The 21,106-nt window shown below is 36.8% G+C and overlaps 1 protein-coding gene across 2 annotated transcripts; it reads left to right on the top strand.

Moving 5' to 3' along the window:
- The first annotated feature begins 1,144 nt into the window (after nucleotides 1-1,144).
- On the top strand, nucleotides 1,145-20,689 carry mfge8b (milk fat globule EGF and factor V/VIII domain containing b). 2 transcript variants are annotated; one of them, XM_039646942.2, is made up of 10 exons: nucleotides 1,145-1,332; nucleotides 8,304-8,429; nucleotides 8,564-8,695; nucleotides 15,465-15,578; nucleotides 15,800-15,981; nucleotides 16,061-16,216; nucleotides 16,622-16,766; nucleotides 17,862-18,064; nucleotides 18,669-18,824; nucleotides 20,341-20,689. In XM_039646942.2, the coding sequence occupies exons 1-10, from the start codon at nucleotides 1,251-1,253 to the stop codon at nucleotides 20,482-20,484; spliced, it is 1,440 nt and encodes a 479-aa protein (XP_039502876.2). In that variant the 5' UTR covers nucleotides 1,145-1,250; the 3' UTR covers nucleotides 20,485-20,689. The 2 variants fall into 2 exon arrangements, with proteins under 2 accessions (XP_039502876.2, XP_039502877.2); XM_039646943.2 differs by having other exon boundaries at nucleotides 1,148-1,332; nucleotides 17,880-18,064; nucleotides 20,341-20,629.
- Nucleotides 20,690-21,106: the final 417 nt, after the last annotated feature.

Consider the following 21,106-nt stretch of genomic DNA (forward strand, 5'->3'; position numbering starts at 1 on the left):
TATTTCTCATGTAGAATCTAGTGGTGCATGAACAATTGGTCTCTTTCTTAAACGTTTTGACTTTGTGAAGACCTTTGAAGTTTGGGGTTAACTTAGGCTATAGCATCTATCTTATGTTGGTTACTCTATCTTCCAGTTTACATTGCCCAGCATTTTTTCATGTTGCTATACATTACAGGCAGAATACTAAAACAAAGCAAGTTTTCAGCGAAGAACATCACCAATTGACCAACACCCACACTTTGCATCGACCTGCATGCATAAATGCATCTTTTCCAGAGCAACACACCCACTAGCTTAACCCTTTCAAAGCCCAATTACTGCTTTTGTATGCATGTAGCAGTTGTTTGTCACAACAATCCAGTTTAACTCCCTTTTCATTACTGTTATAAAAAAAAATACAAAAGAATTATCTTCAGTTGCATAATTTAACAGCATGAAGTTAGACCTAGATGAGCTTTAAATAAGCACTTCTAACATCTTCAGAAGCCTGGCAGAATTCAGAAAAATTATGAAAATGAAGATTCTGTCATAATTTATTAGTTGTTAATAATAGTTGAACAGAAACACACCCTTATTCACTTTCATTGAACGGAAAGTATGCAGGACGGTGACTAAACGTTGTCATTTTCCATTAACATCTTTGCAGCAAGCACATAACGTTAAAGTTCTTATTTGGTTTCAGCTTTTCTTATCATAATCTTCCCAGGGCGTTGCTAGGGGTTTTTTATGAGACAACCCAAAATAAACATTCATAAAACGATCACTAATGGTCACTTTTAGGGTTTATTTTTATAACCAAAAGTTAACTTCCTGATAACCTAATATGGTCAGCTACTAGGTCATTTTGTATTTTACAGGAAAAATAACGTTTTACAAGTTAACGACATGATGAGGGTGAGTAACGTTAAATATGTGTTTGTTTGTTTTTTTGCTGAGCTATCCCTGTAAACAGCAAAATACCTGAAACCACCAAATGTTTTCTCGGTCTGCAAACCCTGCCGCGCTTTGTTTACAGTATCAAGTCGAGCACCGTTATTCGAACTAATGACTTTCCGAGGGGCGGGGTCATGGGCGGGACCATTTGTTGAAAACAGAATGTAATTGGTTGAGAGCATAGATACACGTGGGAGCGCACATATTGTCCTTCTCGCTTCTAATCTTACCCGTAGTCATAACGGCGAACGGATTCACACCGAACGACTCTTGAGACCGACGAGAAGTTGACCGAAGAACTACACTTCGGCACCATGAGAACTTTACCCAGCTTATTTGTTAGTTTCCCACTTTTTGCGGCGGGCTTTCTTGCCGTTTCAGTCTTCACCGCGAGCGGTAAGTGTTTTTGTTTTCGTCTGAGCGCTACAGAGACAGCATGGCAAACTACATTTATAAACAAAGCAAGTTTTAGTCTAGGGGCTATATTTATTTGTCACCAAAACCGTATATTTCTGTATATTTTTATTTTAGTGTAGCCTATAGTAATGAATGAATGAATGAATGAATGAATAAATGCTTGTGTTTATTCTTACACGATCGTTTTGTAAACAATTCTTGGTGGCTTTACGTAATGAATCGTCTCTGTGGACATAGTTGATTTCTCGCTTGAAACAAAATTTACATTATCCTTGTTCAGTCTTGCGTTTAACGCCGTTGGCTCTCTGCTTTGTCCTTTTATTGTTATACTAGTGTATACAAAACACCATGTCCTGATTTAAATCCATTATCAGTGACCTACAGGCTTGGTCAGGCTTTTATAGCTGCATGGCCAGATGTGGAAGAACATTGTGCACTTATTTCATGCCTTCACTTCTCATGTGTGCCAAGATTTATGACAGCATGTCTAAATTAATTTCCTCCATATATCCTCTGTGCAAAATAGATTTTTGTTCGGTCTATATTTAAATATATCTAAAAAAAAAGTATTAATATTTTTTTATTCCCCACTGATGTTCTTCTCCAATTTAAGAACACACTTCCCTGTCTGCCTCAGGCCGTGATAGGGCTCCAGTCTGTAGGTGTGGCTAACATGACCAAATCACTGAACCACTTCCCATGAATGTGGCCACTTTAATACGTATGTTGTGGGGCCCAATGTTAATGTGGCCAGGGCACTTCCTGTCACTAATGACCAGTGTAGCAGGACAGGTTTGCGCAAACTTTCCGAAAAATCATCCTCTTTCCCGCAGAGTTTCATTAGTGTAAAGTTGACCGCTTCCAGAGAGTTTCCACTGTCAAAGAGTTTTCTGTGGAGTTTTCAAATAGCTTAGTTGCCGACTTATTGATCTTCCTTTTTCATACTTTATGTGATGACATTGGCACGCTTTGAAAAAAAATTTAATCCAGTTTCGCTCATCTTCATGTCTTTCCAAAGCCGGTGTGATTTTCTTATTCCATGGATCTCAGAAGCAAATGTTTAGTAGAAAGTTCACACTGCTGTTTTCTATTCAAGTGAATGGTGACTTGGACAACAATCTCTTTAAAAGCGGTCCATATGGCTCCGTAATCCATATTATAACTTTGTTTGAGGAAGAGATCAAAATGTAACGGTTATACACTTATCTTCTCTTGACAGCTCTCAAAATTCATTCACATTCAAATTTACGTATTAAAATGTGGCACACCTGGTTTGATGTCAAAGATGCCAACCATCATTAATACTAACGGATTTAGTAACAGAACACAAGGCACATATTCAAATAGCATTAATGAGATTTTCAGTGAATAATCTGTGTGTTCCTCACTCAAAGCTACAAATGGCCTTAAAAGGCTTGGAATTTAGTCATATGGACTACTTTTTTGACACTTTTTGGTGCTTGACGGCTTGCTGCGGGTCACTATTCACTTGCAAATGTATGCAAAAGAACAGGGTCAGCATCATGCCTAACCGAAGGATGTTTCTTCTGTCTTTAACAGGCTTAGAAAATGTTCATTTTTGAGTGAACTATCCCTTTAAATGTTGAGAATTGTTTGTCTCACTTATCAAATTGAGAAGGTAAACAGATTTGGATGGAAGCAGCACTCTCAAGCTGATCTAAGATCAATACTCATCCATCAAAATCTTACCCTCATTAGAAAAAACTGCTTAAAATCAGCAAGCAAGGATTTTATCAATGCAAAAAACAACAACACAACTCCGGCCTCTCAGGTCAGCTGACGGAGAGTACTCTAATTATAGCAACCACACAGCCTCCTCTTTTTAACTCACTCTCTTTTGCACAAATGTGTTTGCAAGTCGTTGAAAAGCTGTCGTGTGGCCCGTGCCATCTGGCAGCGGGGTCTTCCCCTCCGGGAATGGGCTCATTTGTCCTGACGACTCCAATGAGGGCTGATTAATTTTCAATAAGCCCTACTCAATGTTTCATTCATAGGCAGCGCAACATGCCATTTCTCATATGATTTCGCTCCATCTTGGTCTCATGCTCCATTTTCCAATCTGCTTCATTGAATTTTTAAAATCCCTTATTCCAACACTTCTCAAGAAACTTTTGTTACCAGAATTGGAATAGGCCTTGCCGCTTGCATGATAAAGGTCTATTTTGTATCTTTGGCTTGTATCTAAATATTTATGCATTTGCATCATTGCATTTCCAAGTAGGATTAATATAAGCCTATTTGCGTTGCCTTGCTTAGAGAATGGCTGTTTTCTGTGTACGTCAGAGTGTATTTTTAGACTTGGTGGGATATTTTTAAGAACAGATTGCTGTGGTGTTCTGGAGAAATGCCTTTAGATTATAGAAATCTCACCTGGAGATGCAAGCTCACTAACAGTAATACTTTCAAACAAACAAGCCAAAAAGCAGTTTATTGGTCCAAGAACAGGATGTTTCTTGTGTGCACACCATTTCTTTGAGTCATTTGCTTGGTCCTTAAGAGGTGCAAGCTGACTGCCTCAGTGGATTGATCTTTTCTGGGAGCTTTTACGTGGGATTCAGTGACGTAGGAACACAATGTTTGGAACACCAAGTTCCCCAGGGCTGTGTTTAGGCATCTTAAATGAGCACATAGCTGAGAACACATTGAATAGTAACGTGCACCATTAATGTGTTTTCCTGGACACCTTTAGCGTAAAGTGTGAACCCAGGTGGTCTTAAAAGGTAATGTAACACTTTAGGCATCTAAATATACATGAAGGTTGTAACACTTAGGCATCTAAATATACATGAACGTATGAACACAAATCAGCACCTATAGACACCTATTTTTAACTAAAATGGATCAGTTACCTTTCTTGGATATTATGGATATTTCAAAATATCCTGCTAAAACAGTTCTTAATAATATGTAAATAGGGGTCAGTCTTAAATTATCATGCTCTTGTAAAAAAATAAAACTAATGTTTGGAAGTTGGAACTATCAAAAGTTGGGATGGACAATATACATATCAGCTATTTGAAAATGTGTTGTATTTTGTTTTTAAATATATTTATTTGTTTAATAATTTATCTGTATCTGTCAGTATTGGACATGTAATTCTGCATGCTCATTTCTCCTATATATAATTTTTATTTTAGACATTATTACCTTTACCAGCATGTGATGCTCACTTGAAGTTAAACTTTAAAAACACTACTGTTGTTGTTAGTTCATCCAAAAATAAAAATTCTGTCATTTACTCTGCCTCAAGTTGTTCCAAACCTGTACGAATTTCTTTCTTCTGCTAAACATAAAAGAAAATAGTTTGAAGAATATGGGTAATCAAACCATGGACCCCATTGACTTCCATAGTATGAAAAAATACAATGCAAGTCAATGGGTTCCATCAACTGTTTGGCTACCAACACAGAACAAATTCATACAGGTTTACAGAGTAAATTATGACAGAATTTCAATTTCCCTTCAAATGAAAATTAAGTTTTCATACTGTACATTAGGCCTATACAATATTAGTTTAGTGTTTTAAGTGTATTTCGTATACAAAATATATATAAAAAGAATTGTCAGCCATTTATTGTACATAAGTTACAATAAATTGTTCCCAATACCATTTAAGATTTTACAGCAAGGCACTAAAGTACCAGTATCAAGCAGTATCAAGTAATACCATAGAAAGATTGTTAGCTGCTGTGAGACTCATGCATTTGACTTAAGCTTGCATTTCCCGTTGTTTTATGAATCCTCTAGAATCAAACTGGGCACTCAGCATAGGTGTGTTATTGCATTTGCGTGCTCTCACATGCACATGTGCTGTGTTTTGGTTGTCCTCCAGTCTGTTGTTTTTGTTTTGCACCTGTTCCTAATACGACAGTCAAGGGTTGTTTTGTTGGCCAAGTATGCGTGATCCGCTCAGCAGATTGTAGCTGAATGACTCCTCATGCTGATGACTCACTTCTAAAGCCCTTCCCTACTTTTAAACGTTATTAGTTACTGTATAATGGTTGTGCTTGTAAGATTGCAGATCAGGTCGAGCTTCTTTTTGAAATGACTGAAGTTACTCCTATACTGGTTTTATGGTTTTGAATGGTTCTGTTATTTCCAGTTTGAACTGTTCATTTTGGTTAGTGTTTTTCTGGCAAACCATAATAGTCACACATCAAATGTGTTATTTGACAGTTTACTTTAAGTTGTTCCAAAACTTAGAGCTGAAGTGTGTTATTTCGGTGTCACGAGTCTCACCAAACTGAACCGCAAAAATATTGTTTTGTAACCGGCCAGCCATTGGTTCCTTTGGTGCTCCAAAGTCATTGCAAAATTTTCATTTCGCCATGGAATATCCTTTAAAGCCTGCACACTTTCAGTATCAGGACAGTCAAAATGATGTTGTTTTAATATTGTTATTTTTTTACCATTTTGGGACTAGGTCAATAGGAACATGGCATGTTGGTTATTTCTCATTTTCTGAGCTGGCTCGGCGCTGCCCTGCTTGTTTTTTCAGGGGCACAGTCGCCTGGCCAAACTCCATTGCTTCTTTTTTTTTGTCGTCCCTGTTTTCATGGCTCATTTGTGAGAGAGCAGCGAACACTCCCACAGTTGCCTGCCTATACACGTTTAACTCCGAAAAAGACCATGTGATATACTATAATGCCTATCTATCCGAAAGCCTGTGGGAATAATCCGCTCTCACTTCCATTTCAGAGCTTTTGCTGATCAAACGGCCAGCTCAGCTGATGAGACGCTGATCAGATGTTTCACTTCATCAAACAGCTTTGCGTTCAGCTGATGTGTTCAGTTCTGTGACTGTCTATCGGCCTTCCAGAATGTATTAGACTGACATTGAGTTCTCTGACGGTTGAACCAGGTATAGCTGGTTGGTGTGAGATGAGATGATACATCATGATGTGTCCCGACATTTACTATTATCCACACTGTTTAGTTTTCATATAATCTCAGTTATAGTTTAAAGGAGTAGTTATACTCAACCTCATGTTGTTCCAAAGCTGCATGCTTTTTTTAAATTATAGGTGACTAAAATATATGGTTAAGGTTAGATCTGGCTCACAAGGTGCGTGGAAGCAGACAATATGTAAAAGTGCTAAAGGGGAATCCAGCAACACTTGTGGTAAGGGAAACTTTTAATAAAATACTACATGTTTATAAAATATAACGCGTTTCAAACTTTTATTTTTTTAATTCATGTTTAAAATAAATAATTTAATATATTTTTTTAAATTGACAGACATATTTAAAACAACAAATTAATAAATTACAGAAATACAATTCTTAATATTTTTATAATTAATTAAAATAAAATCAAAGGGAAACTTTAAAATACACATTTAATTGCGAATCAAGTTTTTATTACTACTACTACTACTAATAATAATAATTATAATTTTTGCTTGTCAACCCTGGTCAACATTCCACAGAAGAACGACATGAGGGTGAAAAAAAATCCTGGCACGATTTTCATTTTCGTTACTTATCTTATTAGAAGCAAAGACATTCCATGCAGATGTTCAGCAACAGTTTCTGTTCAGAGTTTCCATTTCTTTGGAAACACAAGCAGAACTGTGACTAGTATGAGTTGTGTTTAAAGTTATTAATCCGTAATGAATTACTTTCAGTTCTCAATTTCCCCTGTAAATTTCGCCGTAACCGTTGGGAAAAACAACTTTTTGATTGTGAAACCTTGAGGCTATCCATAGACCGTTTCTGTTCCCAATGGAGTTCGCTAATCAGTGATGGATGGGTTTATTTGAGTTCTAAACAGTTTGTTCTTGGAATAGTATATCAAAGATGTTTGGCAATTCCATTTTTTTTTCCAGTACTAAAATTCTTTGAGAAGAGTAAAGGGAATGGTGCTTTCAGGCTTCTGGTTTGGGTGAAACGGTGGATGCATTCCATTCCAAAGATAAACATAGCAATCGTTTGGATAAGAAGGTTTCTGTGGGATTTATCCTTATCCCAGAAGCTCCAACCCTGAGCATGAAGGCCGTTGCCTTTAGTCACAATTAGAGGAGATTGTTTCCCAAATGATGTCTTGGGGCAGTTGAACCCTGCAGTGGAGCGCTTTAAACGTGTGCTAATTATCATTTTGAGTGCTGGTCACCTGGAATAAACTCTGCTGAGTGTCTCCGTTCGTTGTGGTATTTTGGATGGGTGCCAGGGGAGGACACAACGATGCACAGGAAGTCTCTCACGGAGGTGTCATTTACAGAGTTGTGGGAAGCCAGCACGGAATGTGGAAAGTTGTAACTTTGCACATTCAAGGCTGTCAGGCTGAAACTAACCTTTAAATAACAGCTCCAAAAACTTACACATATACATACTTATACAGTATATACATACATACTTACAACTTATACATAGGCTGTATATATTGCTTTGTATTTATTACATTTTTTTTTTATTTGCATTTAGGATAACGCATTTTATTTTTTTCTTCTTCTAAATTTCCTTGTGTGTTTTCATGCTTTTTCCTCTGTGCTTTGTGATTCTACGTAACATCCTGACAAACCATTTCTCTATAGACAACAGGACTGCGAAATTTCTAGGTTTTTTTTAATGCTGTGGCCTTGTCAGCAATTTGGATCGTGTCCATGATCCATTCCGTCCGGCCTTAATAAAAACATAACCGAACTGTGAACCCAGTGAAAATCTTAACTATTGGTAATGTCCCATCAGAAAACTGCTGATGGCAGTGAATTAAACCCAAATGAGCCTCATTCACAAAAGACAAAATGAATCATTTTTCAATCGAAAAGTCATGTTACATTGATTTGAACGTGACAATTTATTCAAATAACATTTTATAAATCATTTAAATAGACGTTCTTTCTACTCATGTTTAATGAATGAGGGCCATTGAGGGTTTTTTTTTTAAGATTTTGTCAATAATGAATGTAAAAGTCTTTGTCTTCCCTCAGCTGACTACTGTGAAGTAAATGTGTGTTTGAACGGAGGAACCTGTGTGACCGGAGTGGGAAAAGATCCCTTTATCTGCATTTGTAATGACGGCTTCACTGGACACACCTGCAACGAGACAGAGATTGGTAACAATCTAATCAGTTATTTATAGTTGTGTGGGGAAAAATAGTTTAGTTAAGAAGCGACACTGTATGTGCAAAGGTTACTTGTATCCATTTCAGCTGAGGCAGAGCTTTTCTCACATGAACTTTGCTCTCAGGGCCCTGCAACCCAAACCCCTGTAAAAACGATGGTGTCTGTGAGATCATCGCCAACTCCCGCAGAGGAGACGTCTTCAGCGAATACGTCTGCAAGTGCCCAATAGGCTTCGATGGAATTCACTGCCAGAACAGTGAGTCGCTTTTATTCATTACAAACGTGCAGGTGGTTACCAGGTGTCACCATTGAGAATTATGACAAACTTGATTGTTTGTGAAATACAATTTACATGAAGACAGAGATCACATTTGTATCCAAATGGTCATTAATTGACAAAGAACAGAACCCAAATGGCAAATTATACCTATAAACAGCCTAAATCATCTGGATTCAGTCAGATTTACCAAATAGAATTGCCAATAGTGTAGAGATGCATGAAGCACTGCTTGCACATAAGTCACTTTCAATTCAAGCAACTTTCTATTGGTTAACATGTTGAATTTGTGTGTTGTTCGAAATGGATTCCTATTAAAATGGCTGGATTTCATCCATAAAATTTTGCTGAGCAAAGAGTAAATGTGATCATACCTTAACAGTGAATAAGTTGCTTATTATTAAAGCCAATATTGTAAAAGATTTGTAAATAATAGGATTATAGTGCATTTTTAGTGTTCAACTTTGAATATGAAGCTGAATAGTCTCAGATCTGAAACATATGCTTAAAGGAGTAGTTTTGCTGATAATTTACTCACCTCCATGTCATCCAAGATGTCCATGTCTTTCTTTCTTCAGTCGAAAAGAAATTAAGGTTTTTGATGAAAACATTCCAGGATTTTTCTCCATATAATGGACTTCAGTGGGAACCAAACGGTTCAAGGTCCAAAAGACAGTTTCAGTGCAAACTGCAAACTGTTCAAAGGGCTTTAAACGATTCCAGACGCTGAATAAGGGTCACATCAAGTGAAACGATTGGTCATTTAAAAAAAAAATATAACAAAGTTTAAGTTTTATAAGCACAAATGCTTGCCTTGCTCTGTTCTGTGATGCACGTTCGTGACTCTCCTGTTCGAACTCGTTCATCAAAATGAAAGAATCTTTTTCCGAGTCAATTCGTTAATTTCGTTCGTTGAATGAACCAAAGGACTCGAAAAAAGATTTGTTCATTTTGATGAATGAGTTCGAACAGGAGAGTCACGAACGTGCATCACAGAACAGAGCAAGGCAAGCATTTGAGCTTATAAAACTTAAAATTTGTTATTTATTTTTGAAATGAACGTTCGTTTCGCTGGATAAGACCCTTATTCATAGTCTGGAATCGTTTAAAGCCCTTTGAACAGTTTGCAGTTTGCATTGAAATTGTCTTTTGGACCTTGAACCGTTTGGTTCCCAATGAAGTCCATTATATAGAGAAAAATCCTGGAATGTTTTCATCAAAAACTTTAATTTATTTTCGACTGAGGAAAGAAAGACATGGACATCTTAGATGACATGGGGGTGAGTAAATTATCAGCAAAAGTTTTTTTTAAAAGTGAACTACTCCTTTAAGCTTTGTATGTGAGCAGTTTGAATGTTAAATACACCTAATACTAATACTATTTTATATTCACACGCTTTTTTTAACTTTGACTGGTCATAGCTCTGATGTGAAGATAATTTTAATACTGTATTGCAGGAAGTTTTTCTTAGAAGTTAAAAAAAAATTGCACAGCGAGTCGATTGGATCACATGCAGCTGTTCTCTTCATAAATATGTGACTAATTATTTCACCAAGTACCGTGGCAGACGTCAATCCCAAAAGCTCTCTGGATGTAATGAGGGCAGATGGTCGAATTTCCGCTATGTTAACAGATGCAAGTGTTAAGACAGCAGAGAACAGCTTCAATCTCTGCTGTCGTCTGCCATTGGCTGATGGGCAACCAGACTTACAGCCCTCAGCACAACACAACAAACAGCCAAGTCATGACTGCGTCTCACATTTTAGACTAATAACATAAGCATGATTGCAACACGATTGTTATCGAATCACCAGGACATGCATTTACAACCAATTTTACTTCCATAGTTGGCCTTATTACTAAGTCAAACAGGATATGCATAAAGATGTCATGCATAAAGTACATTTAAAGATTACAAAGAGAAACATTTGACTCTGGAACAATTTGCACTGAAAAATATCCATCCATCCATCCATCCATCCAAACATGTTCAAGCAGTTCGCAATCAAGGAATATTGCACGTTTATTTATTTAACAAGCGATTCCTTATTATTTCATTATATTATGTCGAAGAATTATGACAGTATTTACTTTTTAGTTTTATTTTGTAATATGTGGCATGTTGCAAGAGTAGCCCACTCATTTTAACCCTCTCATCTCTATTTGAATGAGCAGCTGGAAGTAGTAAAGCATAGATATTTAACAAAATAAGAGTCTCAGTGTATCTCGGCTTATTTATAATTAAACGTTCCTCATTACGCATAACATCTATTTTGATGAATATTGATATTTTGGTTAAACAATCAATTGGAATCTGCCATTAAATTTAATGTAAACTCTTGTAGCCTCTCTCTGGACTGGTGCGTCATAAATAGGAAAGACTAAGAAAGTTATTTTAACACATTTAATATAGAGATTTTTCTTGTATCAGAACAATAAAATAAGTTTATTGCCTTTATTGGAGCGTATTATTATTATTATTATTATCAGCAAAATCTTCAATGTAAAAAAATATTGTTGGTTGGACTTAAAAAAGTAAGTAACCTGGTTGCCTTAAAATTTTACGTTGATTGAACTGGAAAAAGTTAGTCAGTACAATGAAGGAGATTAATTTAATCATCAGAAACTCAAAATAATAAGTTATCTCAACTAAATAAATTATTGAAGTTGACTTGACAAAAGAAAAAATGTTGTGATATTAACAAATCTTGAAAATGTGTTTTTACAGCGTTTAATAAGCCAATTTCAATACATATGTTGAAAAAAAACGTCTTGAGTATTTAAAACTTGTATTTACCATGTTTTAAAAATTGATCCATTATGTTTTAATTGAGTAAAAGAATCTGAGATGCATGATTTATTTTTCAATGGGTTTGTTCTGTATGGATATATGGCATTCATTTTATTTGTGTAGGTCCTACAAATCCCTGTCATAAGAAACTAAATTGGGTCAGTTTTGGTTAACTGTTATTCTCCCATTTTTCGATTTGGATTTCACTGATTTGATTTCAAGTAAACATTGTTTTGTGGGTAAAGAATTAATCAGCGAGAAAGATGCCAGAAATCCTCACATAATTGAATGTTGCTTTTCCACGCTATACTTTTAGGACAGCATGGATTATTTAGTTCACCACAGAGACTCTCTCACAATCTCTCTGATTACGGTGGATATTATGGCTTCGGTGCCAGCTTTCCTGTGTTTGATAGCAGGGTTATGATGTTTTGACTGGGTTTAGTATAGCATGCGGGCTCATCTTCAGAGTGCGGCTGGAATGTGGCTAGATTAGAAAGAAGATGACATTGAATTGACTGTTTAAAAGCTTCTTAATCCCTCGAGGAGACGTCTAAATCATGCTTGGATGATGGCAAAGATTGTGGAGTACGCAAACTCGTACATTGCATAGTTTAGTTTAGTGCCAAACATAGTGGTAGTATAAATTAAAATACGACGTTAGCCTGGCACACCCACACTGTCACACACTGGCCCTGTTGCTGGGGTAAAATGCAAGTGGAGGAGGCAAAGTAAATGAAGTCCGCACACAACCTCGGCTCTCAGCTGGCAGAAATGTTTCACTGACAGCATGAAATTGGTCTGAAAGCCCTGCAAGAGGCCATGAAATCTATGTCAAAAGCTTTTATGCAGTGGAGCACTGGTCACATTAGCTGTGGTGATTGAAATAGAAACCTGCTGTAGGGTTTAAATGTAGAGTCAGAGCCTCTTTTGTGTGTCTGCAAGTAAGTCGAACAGTTAACGAGAGCTCAATTCTTGCATCTGAAGCTAGCTTAATTGGTGCTGCCTTTCTGCCACTACGCTGTAATTTCCCTATTTTCTACTGAATAAGAGCTTGATTATTTCCCACCTCTAATTGCTGTATTTTTCTCAACTCTTTTCTTTTTTTTTTTCTCACTAGTCTTAAAGGGATTTTAGTGGCTGTTTAGAACTTGGGCGTAAAGCATTCTTCTCAAACTGTGGTCCACAGCAGTGTTATTTTAGCATTATTTATATACTACTATATTTATTAATATTTTGAATCTGTATTATTTCAGTTTAAATTGTGAAGACATGACCAGAGCAAAGGCAGGAGACACGGCTTGCAGTCAGTAAGCAGGTATAGATTATGTAGAAAGTGAATAAATACATAAACACAATGGTGCTGCAACCTTTATGAACCGTTGTTCAAAAAACACATACACATCTATACACTGTTTTTGTTCATAGACTCGATGTGTAGCTAGCTTTCCTTTGTTCCTTCCCAGCGTGCTTCAGTCTTTTCTCTTGGATGCCCCAATTTCTCTGTCACGTATGGAAGTAGAGACCTGCTAACATTGCATTTTATTGATTTGGATGATGTGGCAACTGACATAAGATTGCATTTCACATTATGTAGCTAGATATTGATGTTCTCAGAGTAATACAATACACTACTGCGTTGAATTGCTTCTCCGTTCAGTGCTTCACAATTTCATTAGAATAGGAATAACGGTTAGCATTTTGCGGTTTTATGAGTTTCCAGGCCTGAAGAAGGACCTTGAACTAAAAGGGTCTCAAATCTTAATGCTAGTATTTGGTCCAGTGCTAAATGTTATTATCTATAGCCTCCTAGAGTTGCCATCTTTGGCTGGAGTGAGATTTTGATGACATGCTGAATTAATGAAATGCCCTTATTTAAGGATTCAAATATACAACCTTTTCATTTTAATTCACTCTTAAAGGGATACTCCATTTTTTTTTTTTTTTTTTTTTTTTTGGAAATACGCTCATTTTACAACTCCCCCAGAGTTAAACTGTTGAGTTTTACCTTTTTTGAATCCATTCAGCCGATCTCCGGTTCTGGCGGTACCACTTTTAGCATAGCTTAGCATACATCATTGAAGTGCACAAGACCGTTAGCATTTCTCCCAAAAAAATTACCAAAGTGTTTCGATATCTTTCCTATTTAAAACTTGACTCTTCTATAGTTACATCGTGCACTAAGACAGACGGAAAATGTAAAGTTGTGATTTTCTAGGCTGATATGCAGGGAACTATACTCTCATTCCTGTGTAATAATCAGGAAACTTCACTGCCGTACCATGAGTGCAGCAGGCGCGATGACTACACAAACTTAGTCCCGGTCACGTTGGAAGCTGGGCACTATTTTCAGGCGCGGCTGCGTCATAACATTACGCCTGCTGCACTCATGGTACGACTGTGAATTCTATGACTATCACATAATTAGTGCTTGAAACAAATGCAAATTTGATCAAGCAGGTCATTCTAAGTCAGGGCAACATGAGTCGACTGTGACTGCTCTTTACACCTATGAGGGAAGTGCCGCTCGCTGACCTCTGGAGGTTTGGAAGTGTTTTCAGTATGTCTGAGCACTGCGTTGGCATTGGACCGCTGTGACCAGTCGCACTCAGTCACGCTCCATCTGCACACGCCAGATAATCCCCCTGAATTCCTTCAGTTTTCCTGGAATGTTTTATTCTTTTTTTTCTGATTGGTGCCATTTTACAACATATAAAATCCATGACTGTTTTTTTCCCCTCTGTATTTAGTGTTTTTTCCCCTCCACAACATATACTGAAGACCATTATACACTGAGTCATCATGTTGACCTTTTAATCATTCTGAAGCATGTTGGTGATTTGACGTAGCCCGGTTGGTCATAAGTGGATTAGGAACTTCAATAGGTCTGCTGTCAGATGGTATATCCTCTTACTGAACGACTGCAAAGATCCAGTTGTGCTATGATTATGTTGTTTCATATATGTGGGTTTTGTTTATATGCTCTCAATTCAGGTCCCAGGACATATTAACTTGAAAACTTTATGACAAGAGTTCTTGCACTTGATTTAATACCTACCTCCTGGACACCTGCTGTTAACTGAATGACACAAATACTTCTGACTGGATGAGCAAACAGCAGTTTTCCAAGACTGTATACTTTAAGAAAAATCCATGATTAGTTCTTCACATAGCTGTCAAAACAAAATAGTCCAGCTGGAATTATGAATGCGATACTCATGTTCTCGTACTGATTAGTAGTAAGTTGGTACTGTATAGCAAAACAAACTTTACAATAAATTAAGAAGTATTCTGTTTGGATAAAAAAAACCTAAACACATACATGCATAATATATATATATATATATATATATATGTTGACCCAATTTATTGTTTTGTATATTGTTGTATGTTGTTTAAAACCTAAACAAATGTTTTCTGTTCCATGTTTTTTTTTTTTTTTGTTGTTGTTTTTTTTGCTTGGAAAAATCTTTCTTTAAAATAAATAGCACTTGGTTTGATTTGATGTAATTCAGTGATATTAATTTTGATGTGTGGCATACATTTCTAGATCATTTTTAGGTCCACTGCATTGTCCTTTTTTCAGATGAGATATTTTTTAGAGGTTTTGTTGTATTTTAACAGTTTTAATTAGTGCTTTATTTTGCATAAAGTAAACCATTAGGTCACAAAAATGAATGTGTCTTATCAAAGCAGGGCATCAGAACCCCCCCAAACCAAATTTACTAAATGAAAGTGACTTTAATGACTTTTCTATGTTCTGAACTTTTTTTGCAGAATAAATATGTGTATTAGATAAAATTATCTTTTAGATAATATATTTACCTCAGACCATGTAGAAGTTGCATGTAGCTAGTGAGCGCCACCTAGAGGTCACAAAGCTTTGTTTTTTGATCACTTCAGGCTTTTCCAGACCAGTTTTGATTAGCTTTACAGAAACCTTATGATTCCTGCAGATGTGAACGACTGTGCCGGCCAGCCCTGTCAGAACGGAGGGATCTGTCGAGATCTTGATGGCGATTTCACCTGTAAATGTCCCTCACCGTATGTGGGAAAGCACTGCCAACTGCGTGAGTAGGACACTGCCAGCACACACATGTCCGGCTCCTGGACGCAGACTGTTTTCCACATATTTGGCTTTTCAATTGGCGACTATATTCAGCACACAATGTCTATGTCTCTCCCCTGTGAATGTGGTCATCACACTGTTTGTCCATCTGTCTGTCACCCAGTTAGCCTGTTTGTGTCCTGAGTGCTTGAATGTCTGCTAATATCTGGCTCTGGTTCCCAGGATGCATCTCTCTGCTGGGAATGGAAGGAGGAGGCATCGCAGAGTCTCAGATCTCCGCCTCCTCGGTGTACTACGGCATTCTGGGACTGCAGCGCTGGGGGCCTGAGCTGGCCCGACTGAATAACAAGGGACTTGTTAATGCTTGGACCTCTGCGACACATGACAAGAACCCCTGGATGGAGGTAAACTAGTATGTTCAGTTTGGACCCAAAATATGATCTATATTTACCCAAAATTTACCCATTTCATCGCTTATTTTAGATCAACCTACAGAGGAAAATGCGTTTCACTGGCATCATTACCCAGGGTGCTAGTCGCATGGGCACATCCGAGTTCATCAAAGCCTTCAAGGTGGCGTCCAGTTTGGATGGGCGAACATACACTATGTACAGACCTGAGGGCCAAAACAAAGACATGGTGATGATTCAGTCGTTTTATTTCATTTTACTTTTTGGGCTTTAAAGTGTTTATAGGTGTTTATTCAACTATGGGCACTTTTGGTCAGTTGTAGTTGTTGAAAAATGTGAAAACTAATTTTTTTTTTTTTTTTTTACATTTACGTAAGCATGAACTTTGAAAAAGGGTGTAATAGGTCCCATGTAATAATAATTTTCATAGTTAAAGATTAAAAGTCTGGGTCCCTGGACAAGGGTAAACAATAGGATTAATACATAATAGGATTTTGAAAAGTTGCAAAAATAAATGAAGGCATTAAGCAAAAATCTGTTTATAAAATAAAAGTCCTGAATCAAGTTTTTCACAACCTGTAACTATATTATAATCTCTGAGTAACTAATACATGTATACATTTCTGTTCTCCAGATCTTCGTTGGTAATATTGACAACGATGGGACAAAGACCAATTTGTTTGACCCTCCAATCATCGCTCAATACATACGAATCGTTCCTGTTGTGTGTCGTAAAGCCTGTACCCTGAGAGTGGAGCTGGTGGGCTGTGAACTCAACGGTAAAGTCCCAGCAATATTTTTGCATGTTTATACATTCTTATGAATAGATTTATGGGAGCCAAAAGACAAAACAACTCCACTAGAATATGGTAATAACGCTGTGGTTTTATGGAAGAAAAAGTGAGTAAGCAGCATTACAATTTGCACAATTTCCTGCTCCTCTTCATTTGTGGTGAAGTCAAGGACCACAGACTATTTGGCTGAAGGAGCACAGTCACATCTCTCCACACTGGGACTCTAGCCAGTAAAGCCAGATTTTGACTTATTTAGTACATGTGACACAATTTTGAGCTGCTTATAGTGATGATGAATCACACTGGTTAATTTCTGTGGTATGTGCTTAGGCCATTTCGTTCTTGTTTTTTGCTAATGTTACGAAAGATGAAGTCTTTTCATTATGTATTTATTTAATTTATATTATATTAATATATTTTAATTAATATATTGACCATTTATATTATATTATATTATAAAACAAAAAAATGTAAATAAAGTTACATTAGTAACAACTTAAATTAACATTAAAAATAATTGTAAAAATATATATAAATAACACATAAATATAAATAACACATTTGGCAATAAGAATAAAATATTTAAAAATATGTATACATTTAATGAATGTAAAAATATTAAATAAATTATAGAATAAATTATTAAATTAATTATATTTTTTAATGGTCGATATTAAAATAATTTTTATAATATTATAAAATTATGTATAATATTAAATATACTTTTACAATAATATACTATATTATTTTGTCTAAATGCATGAAATAAATGCATCCCTACATGGTTGAAATGCTGCACATGTCTGTTTTATTCACAGTATTGCCCAGTTTACTGTTCCATCTGTGTCTCTCAGGCTGTCCATCACAGCTGCATGCATGCTTCACACACCGCCGGCTCTCGCCCGCATGCGCTTCACACACTCACACACACAGCATCTTGCCACTCACCTGCATGAAACTTACTCTCGATCCACTCTGAGCTGATGTGGTTTGTGCCGCTTGTGCTGACACGCTTCCCATCCATCTCTCTGCCACTTCTTGTCCCCGCCCTCTTTCTCTTTCTGTTGTCTCACTTCACAGTGTATTTGAACACGACAGGTTGCTCCGAGCCGCTAGGTATCAAGTCACGGCTGATCGATGACAGGCAGCTGACGGCTTCCAGCTCTTTCCGCACCTGGGGGATCGAGGCGTTCACCTGGCACCCACATTACGCTCGTCTGGACAAGCAGGGCAAGACCAACGCCTGGACAGCGGCCACCAATGACCGCTCAGAGTGGCTGCAGGTGAGACATCTGTAAAGAGACAGAATAACGTCATTATTTACATTAACATCCATGTGTAATGTCTAGAGTAATATTTATACTTCAGTCTTCAGTGTCACACGATCCTTCAGAAATGATTCTAATATGCTGATTTGGTGCACAAGTACCATTTCTTATTATGTTTCGACTTAATTTTTGTTGTTGTTGTGGAAATCGTGATATATTTTAAATAGGAATGTACAGTATATACACACATACAGTGTATGTCACTCTGATGTTTTATTAAGTGGGAGTATTACCTGGATACTGTTCATGTTGAGCTTGAGTGTCTTCCCTTCTATTAATGTCTGGCACCATTTTAAGAAATGAATTCATTCTTAATCGTAGCTTTGGGATCTTAGCACATTCATACATTAGGCTGTACGCAATCGGAACGCACCAATTTTTAATCTTGAAATTGAAATCACTGTCCTGGGAGGCCATCATTTACATACATCTGTCTCTTACAATTACACAATTACCAGGAGGCCAATAATGAATATCTCAGAGCATGAATGATTATAACTAAATGCCGGTTTTGGATGTAAGACCACATGCTGAGTTTTTCTAATCTGTCTGTTTTAAGGTGGATCTGCTCAGACCAAAGCGCATCACAGGGATCATCACACAAGGGGCCAAAGACTTTGGCAATGTGCAGTTTGTGTCCGCCTATAAAGTAGCTCACAGTGATGACGGCAAGTACTGGACCGTACTCAAAGACGACAAGACAAAAACAGATCAGGTTGGTTTCTGAAAAAGATTGGAATCCTCAATTGAAAATCAAAATCAGAATCAAAATTGACACTTTTATAGGATTTATGAATGGCAGTTAAGTGACACAACTGACGCTGGTAGGTCACATGATAGTGACAACATGGGGGATGTAGAACGGCCATATTACATTCATACTACACATAATTATTCAATAGAATATACTTTTTAGCACTCACAAACACTTCTTCAAAAATAAGTACCTCCTCAAGAGAGTATGTGATTTCGGACACAGCCTACAGTATGTTACCTAGCTTTTTTTGGATAAAGTCCCTTTCCACACATTAAAAGTTTCACTCAGAACACAAATGGGTTGCAAAAATGTTTTGTCTTCATGTATTTAGTGGCTGTGATAAGTGACTAAAACTATTCAAAATTCTTTCTATTAAATGAAATAAAGCTGAGGATATTATACTGTATGAAAAATTTAACTTAAAGTTAAAGTCGGCGTATAACGGAAGTTGCGATTGTAATTTTTTTAAGTCTGCTTGAAACGGAAGTTGAGATTGTAATTTTTTCCTTGTCGTCACGTATATCCGAGTGAAACGGCTTCTGAAATTAGAAAAAAACAAAATTTAGGGCAGGGCTTGATTTCGTCCTTCGGGAATTGATTGGATCGTTGGAGGTTGGGCATTGCAAACAAAACGGAGGCAGATTTGAATGCGATTCTCTGAGAGGCGGTGCACCAATAACCGCACCCTCATCGGATCTGGCCACACCTTTTCGCCATTCCACGTGACCGAAATAGAAGTGAGGTCGTTTCGATGGGGGAGGGAAGGGTAATGAATTAGATTAAAGATTATAAGGGTACATGAATTTAAAAAAAAAAATAAGGAAGTGCATCGATAAATAATTTATAATAAACACTACAATATTACATATAAAAAGAAGATTTGTCAAATTTGATTTCATGCCGACTTTAAAAATCAAACAAAATAAAAATGTTGCCTTGGCAACTAAATGAAATAAAATTATTTTAAGCAAAACTGAAATCTAAATAAATTAAAGCTAAATAGAAATGTTTTTTAATGATTAAAATTACAAAAGCGCATAACAAAATAACTCAATTTAAAATGAAAATGTATAAAAATAAATGTTAATTACTATAATAGTAAATAAATAATACTAAAATAACGCTGTCTGTGATGTTTATGTGTTCAACATTGGTCTACTTTGGTCGATCTGTGAAGTTAAAAAAAATCACATTTAAAAACAAACAAAAAAATGAAAATCAAAACCTGTATGACTGACTTTCTACAATGCCATGATGTTTTGAATTTTTTTCCCATATAATGAAAATGAATGGTGACCAATATGTTGTTTGAACCCTAAAGACTAAAAAAGTTTTAACATTCTTCAAAATATCATCTTTTGCCTTCCACAGTCATGATTGTAGAATTTTCATTGAACACGTTCCAATTTTTCCCCTATCCATCTGTCATGTCCTTGTCTCACCCCATCTTTATTTTCTTCTGCTTCACCTGCAGATTTTCCCTGGCAACAGTGACAACAACGTGCACAAAAAGAACGTGTTCGAGCCCCCCTTCTACGCGCGATTCGTCCGCGTCCTGCCGTGGGCGTGGCATGAACGCATCACCCTGCGAATGGAGCTTCTGGGCTGCGATGAGTAGAACTCCTCTCTCTCTCTCTCTCTCTCTTCTTTTATACTTCCCTCCATTCCTTCTTCCTTCATCCACACCTGCACTGCCTCACTCTTAGCAACAGAGGGCACCATCACCACACGACTCTGCACTGCGAGGGGACTGATATCACGGCGGAAAACCCACAGTGTGAAGCGTTTAGCATTAAATGTTTTCTAACGCGAGTCTGACTGCAGTGGCCCTTTGAAGATGAAGTCAATGCTAATTTGTATTAATGTTAATTTGCCCTAGATTAGGAAATGGCTTACTAACCGAAGTAAATAGTCACAACCAATTGGAAAGAAGTAATCCTGTACATACCAAATGAGTCATAATTTATTTATTTTCACATAATTCGGTGTGTTAGTTTGGTTGTGAATGCAGTCAAGCTGTTTATCCTATGGAGTAGTGATGAATCTCACAATATTGTTGTGCTCTGCGCTAGTATAATGATAGTTTCCATTTGATCATGTTTCTTCTTTTAAAACAATATTTGCTTTAAATCAACTACGTTTTTTTAAGACTAATGCATTTGTTTAAACCTCATCACACCTAAATATGAAATGGGATAGTCAATCATCTATTATCAGTTTTGTTGTGAATTTGATGCCTT

The sequence above is a fragment of the Pimephales promelas genome, chromosome 25 (genome assembly GCF_988280905.1).
Source record: "Pimephales promelas chromosome 25, fPimPro1.hap1.1, whole genome shotgun sequence".
Classification (NCBI taxonomy): Eukaryota; Metazoa; Chordata; class Actinopteri; order Cypriniformes; family Leuciscidae; genus Pimephales; species Pimephales promelas.

Excerpts from the sequence above, each read along its gene's own strand:
- mfge8b (XM_039646942.2), top strand. The coding sequence starts at position 1,251 with ATGAGAACTTTACCCAGCTTATTTGTTAGTTTCCCACTTTTTGCGGCG. Across the intron at positions 1,333-8,303 it reads TTCAGTCTTCACCGCGAGCG|CTGACTACTGTGAAGTAAAT; the intron begins GTAAGTGTTTTT and ends GTCTTCCCTCAG. Across the intron at positions 18,065-18,668 it reads ACCGCTCAGAGTGGCTGCAG|GTGGATCTGCTCAGACCAAA; the intron begins GTGAGACATCTG and ends GTCTGTTTTAAG.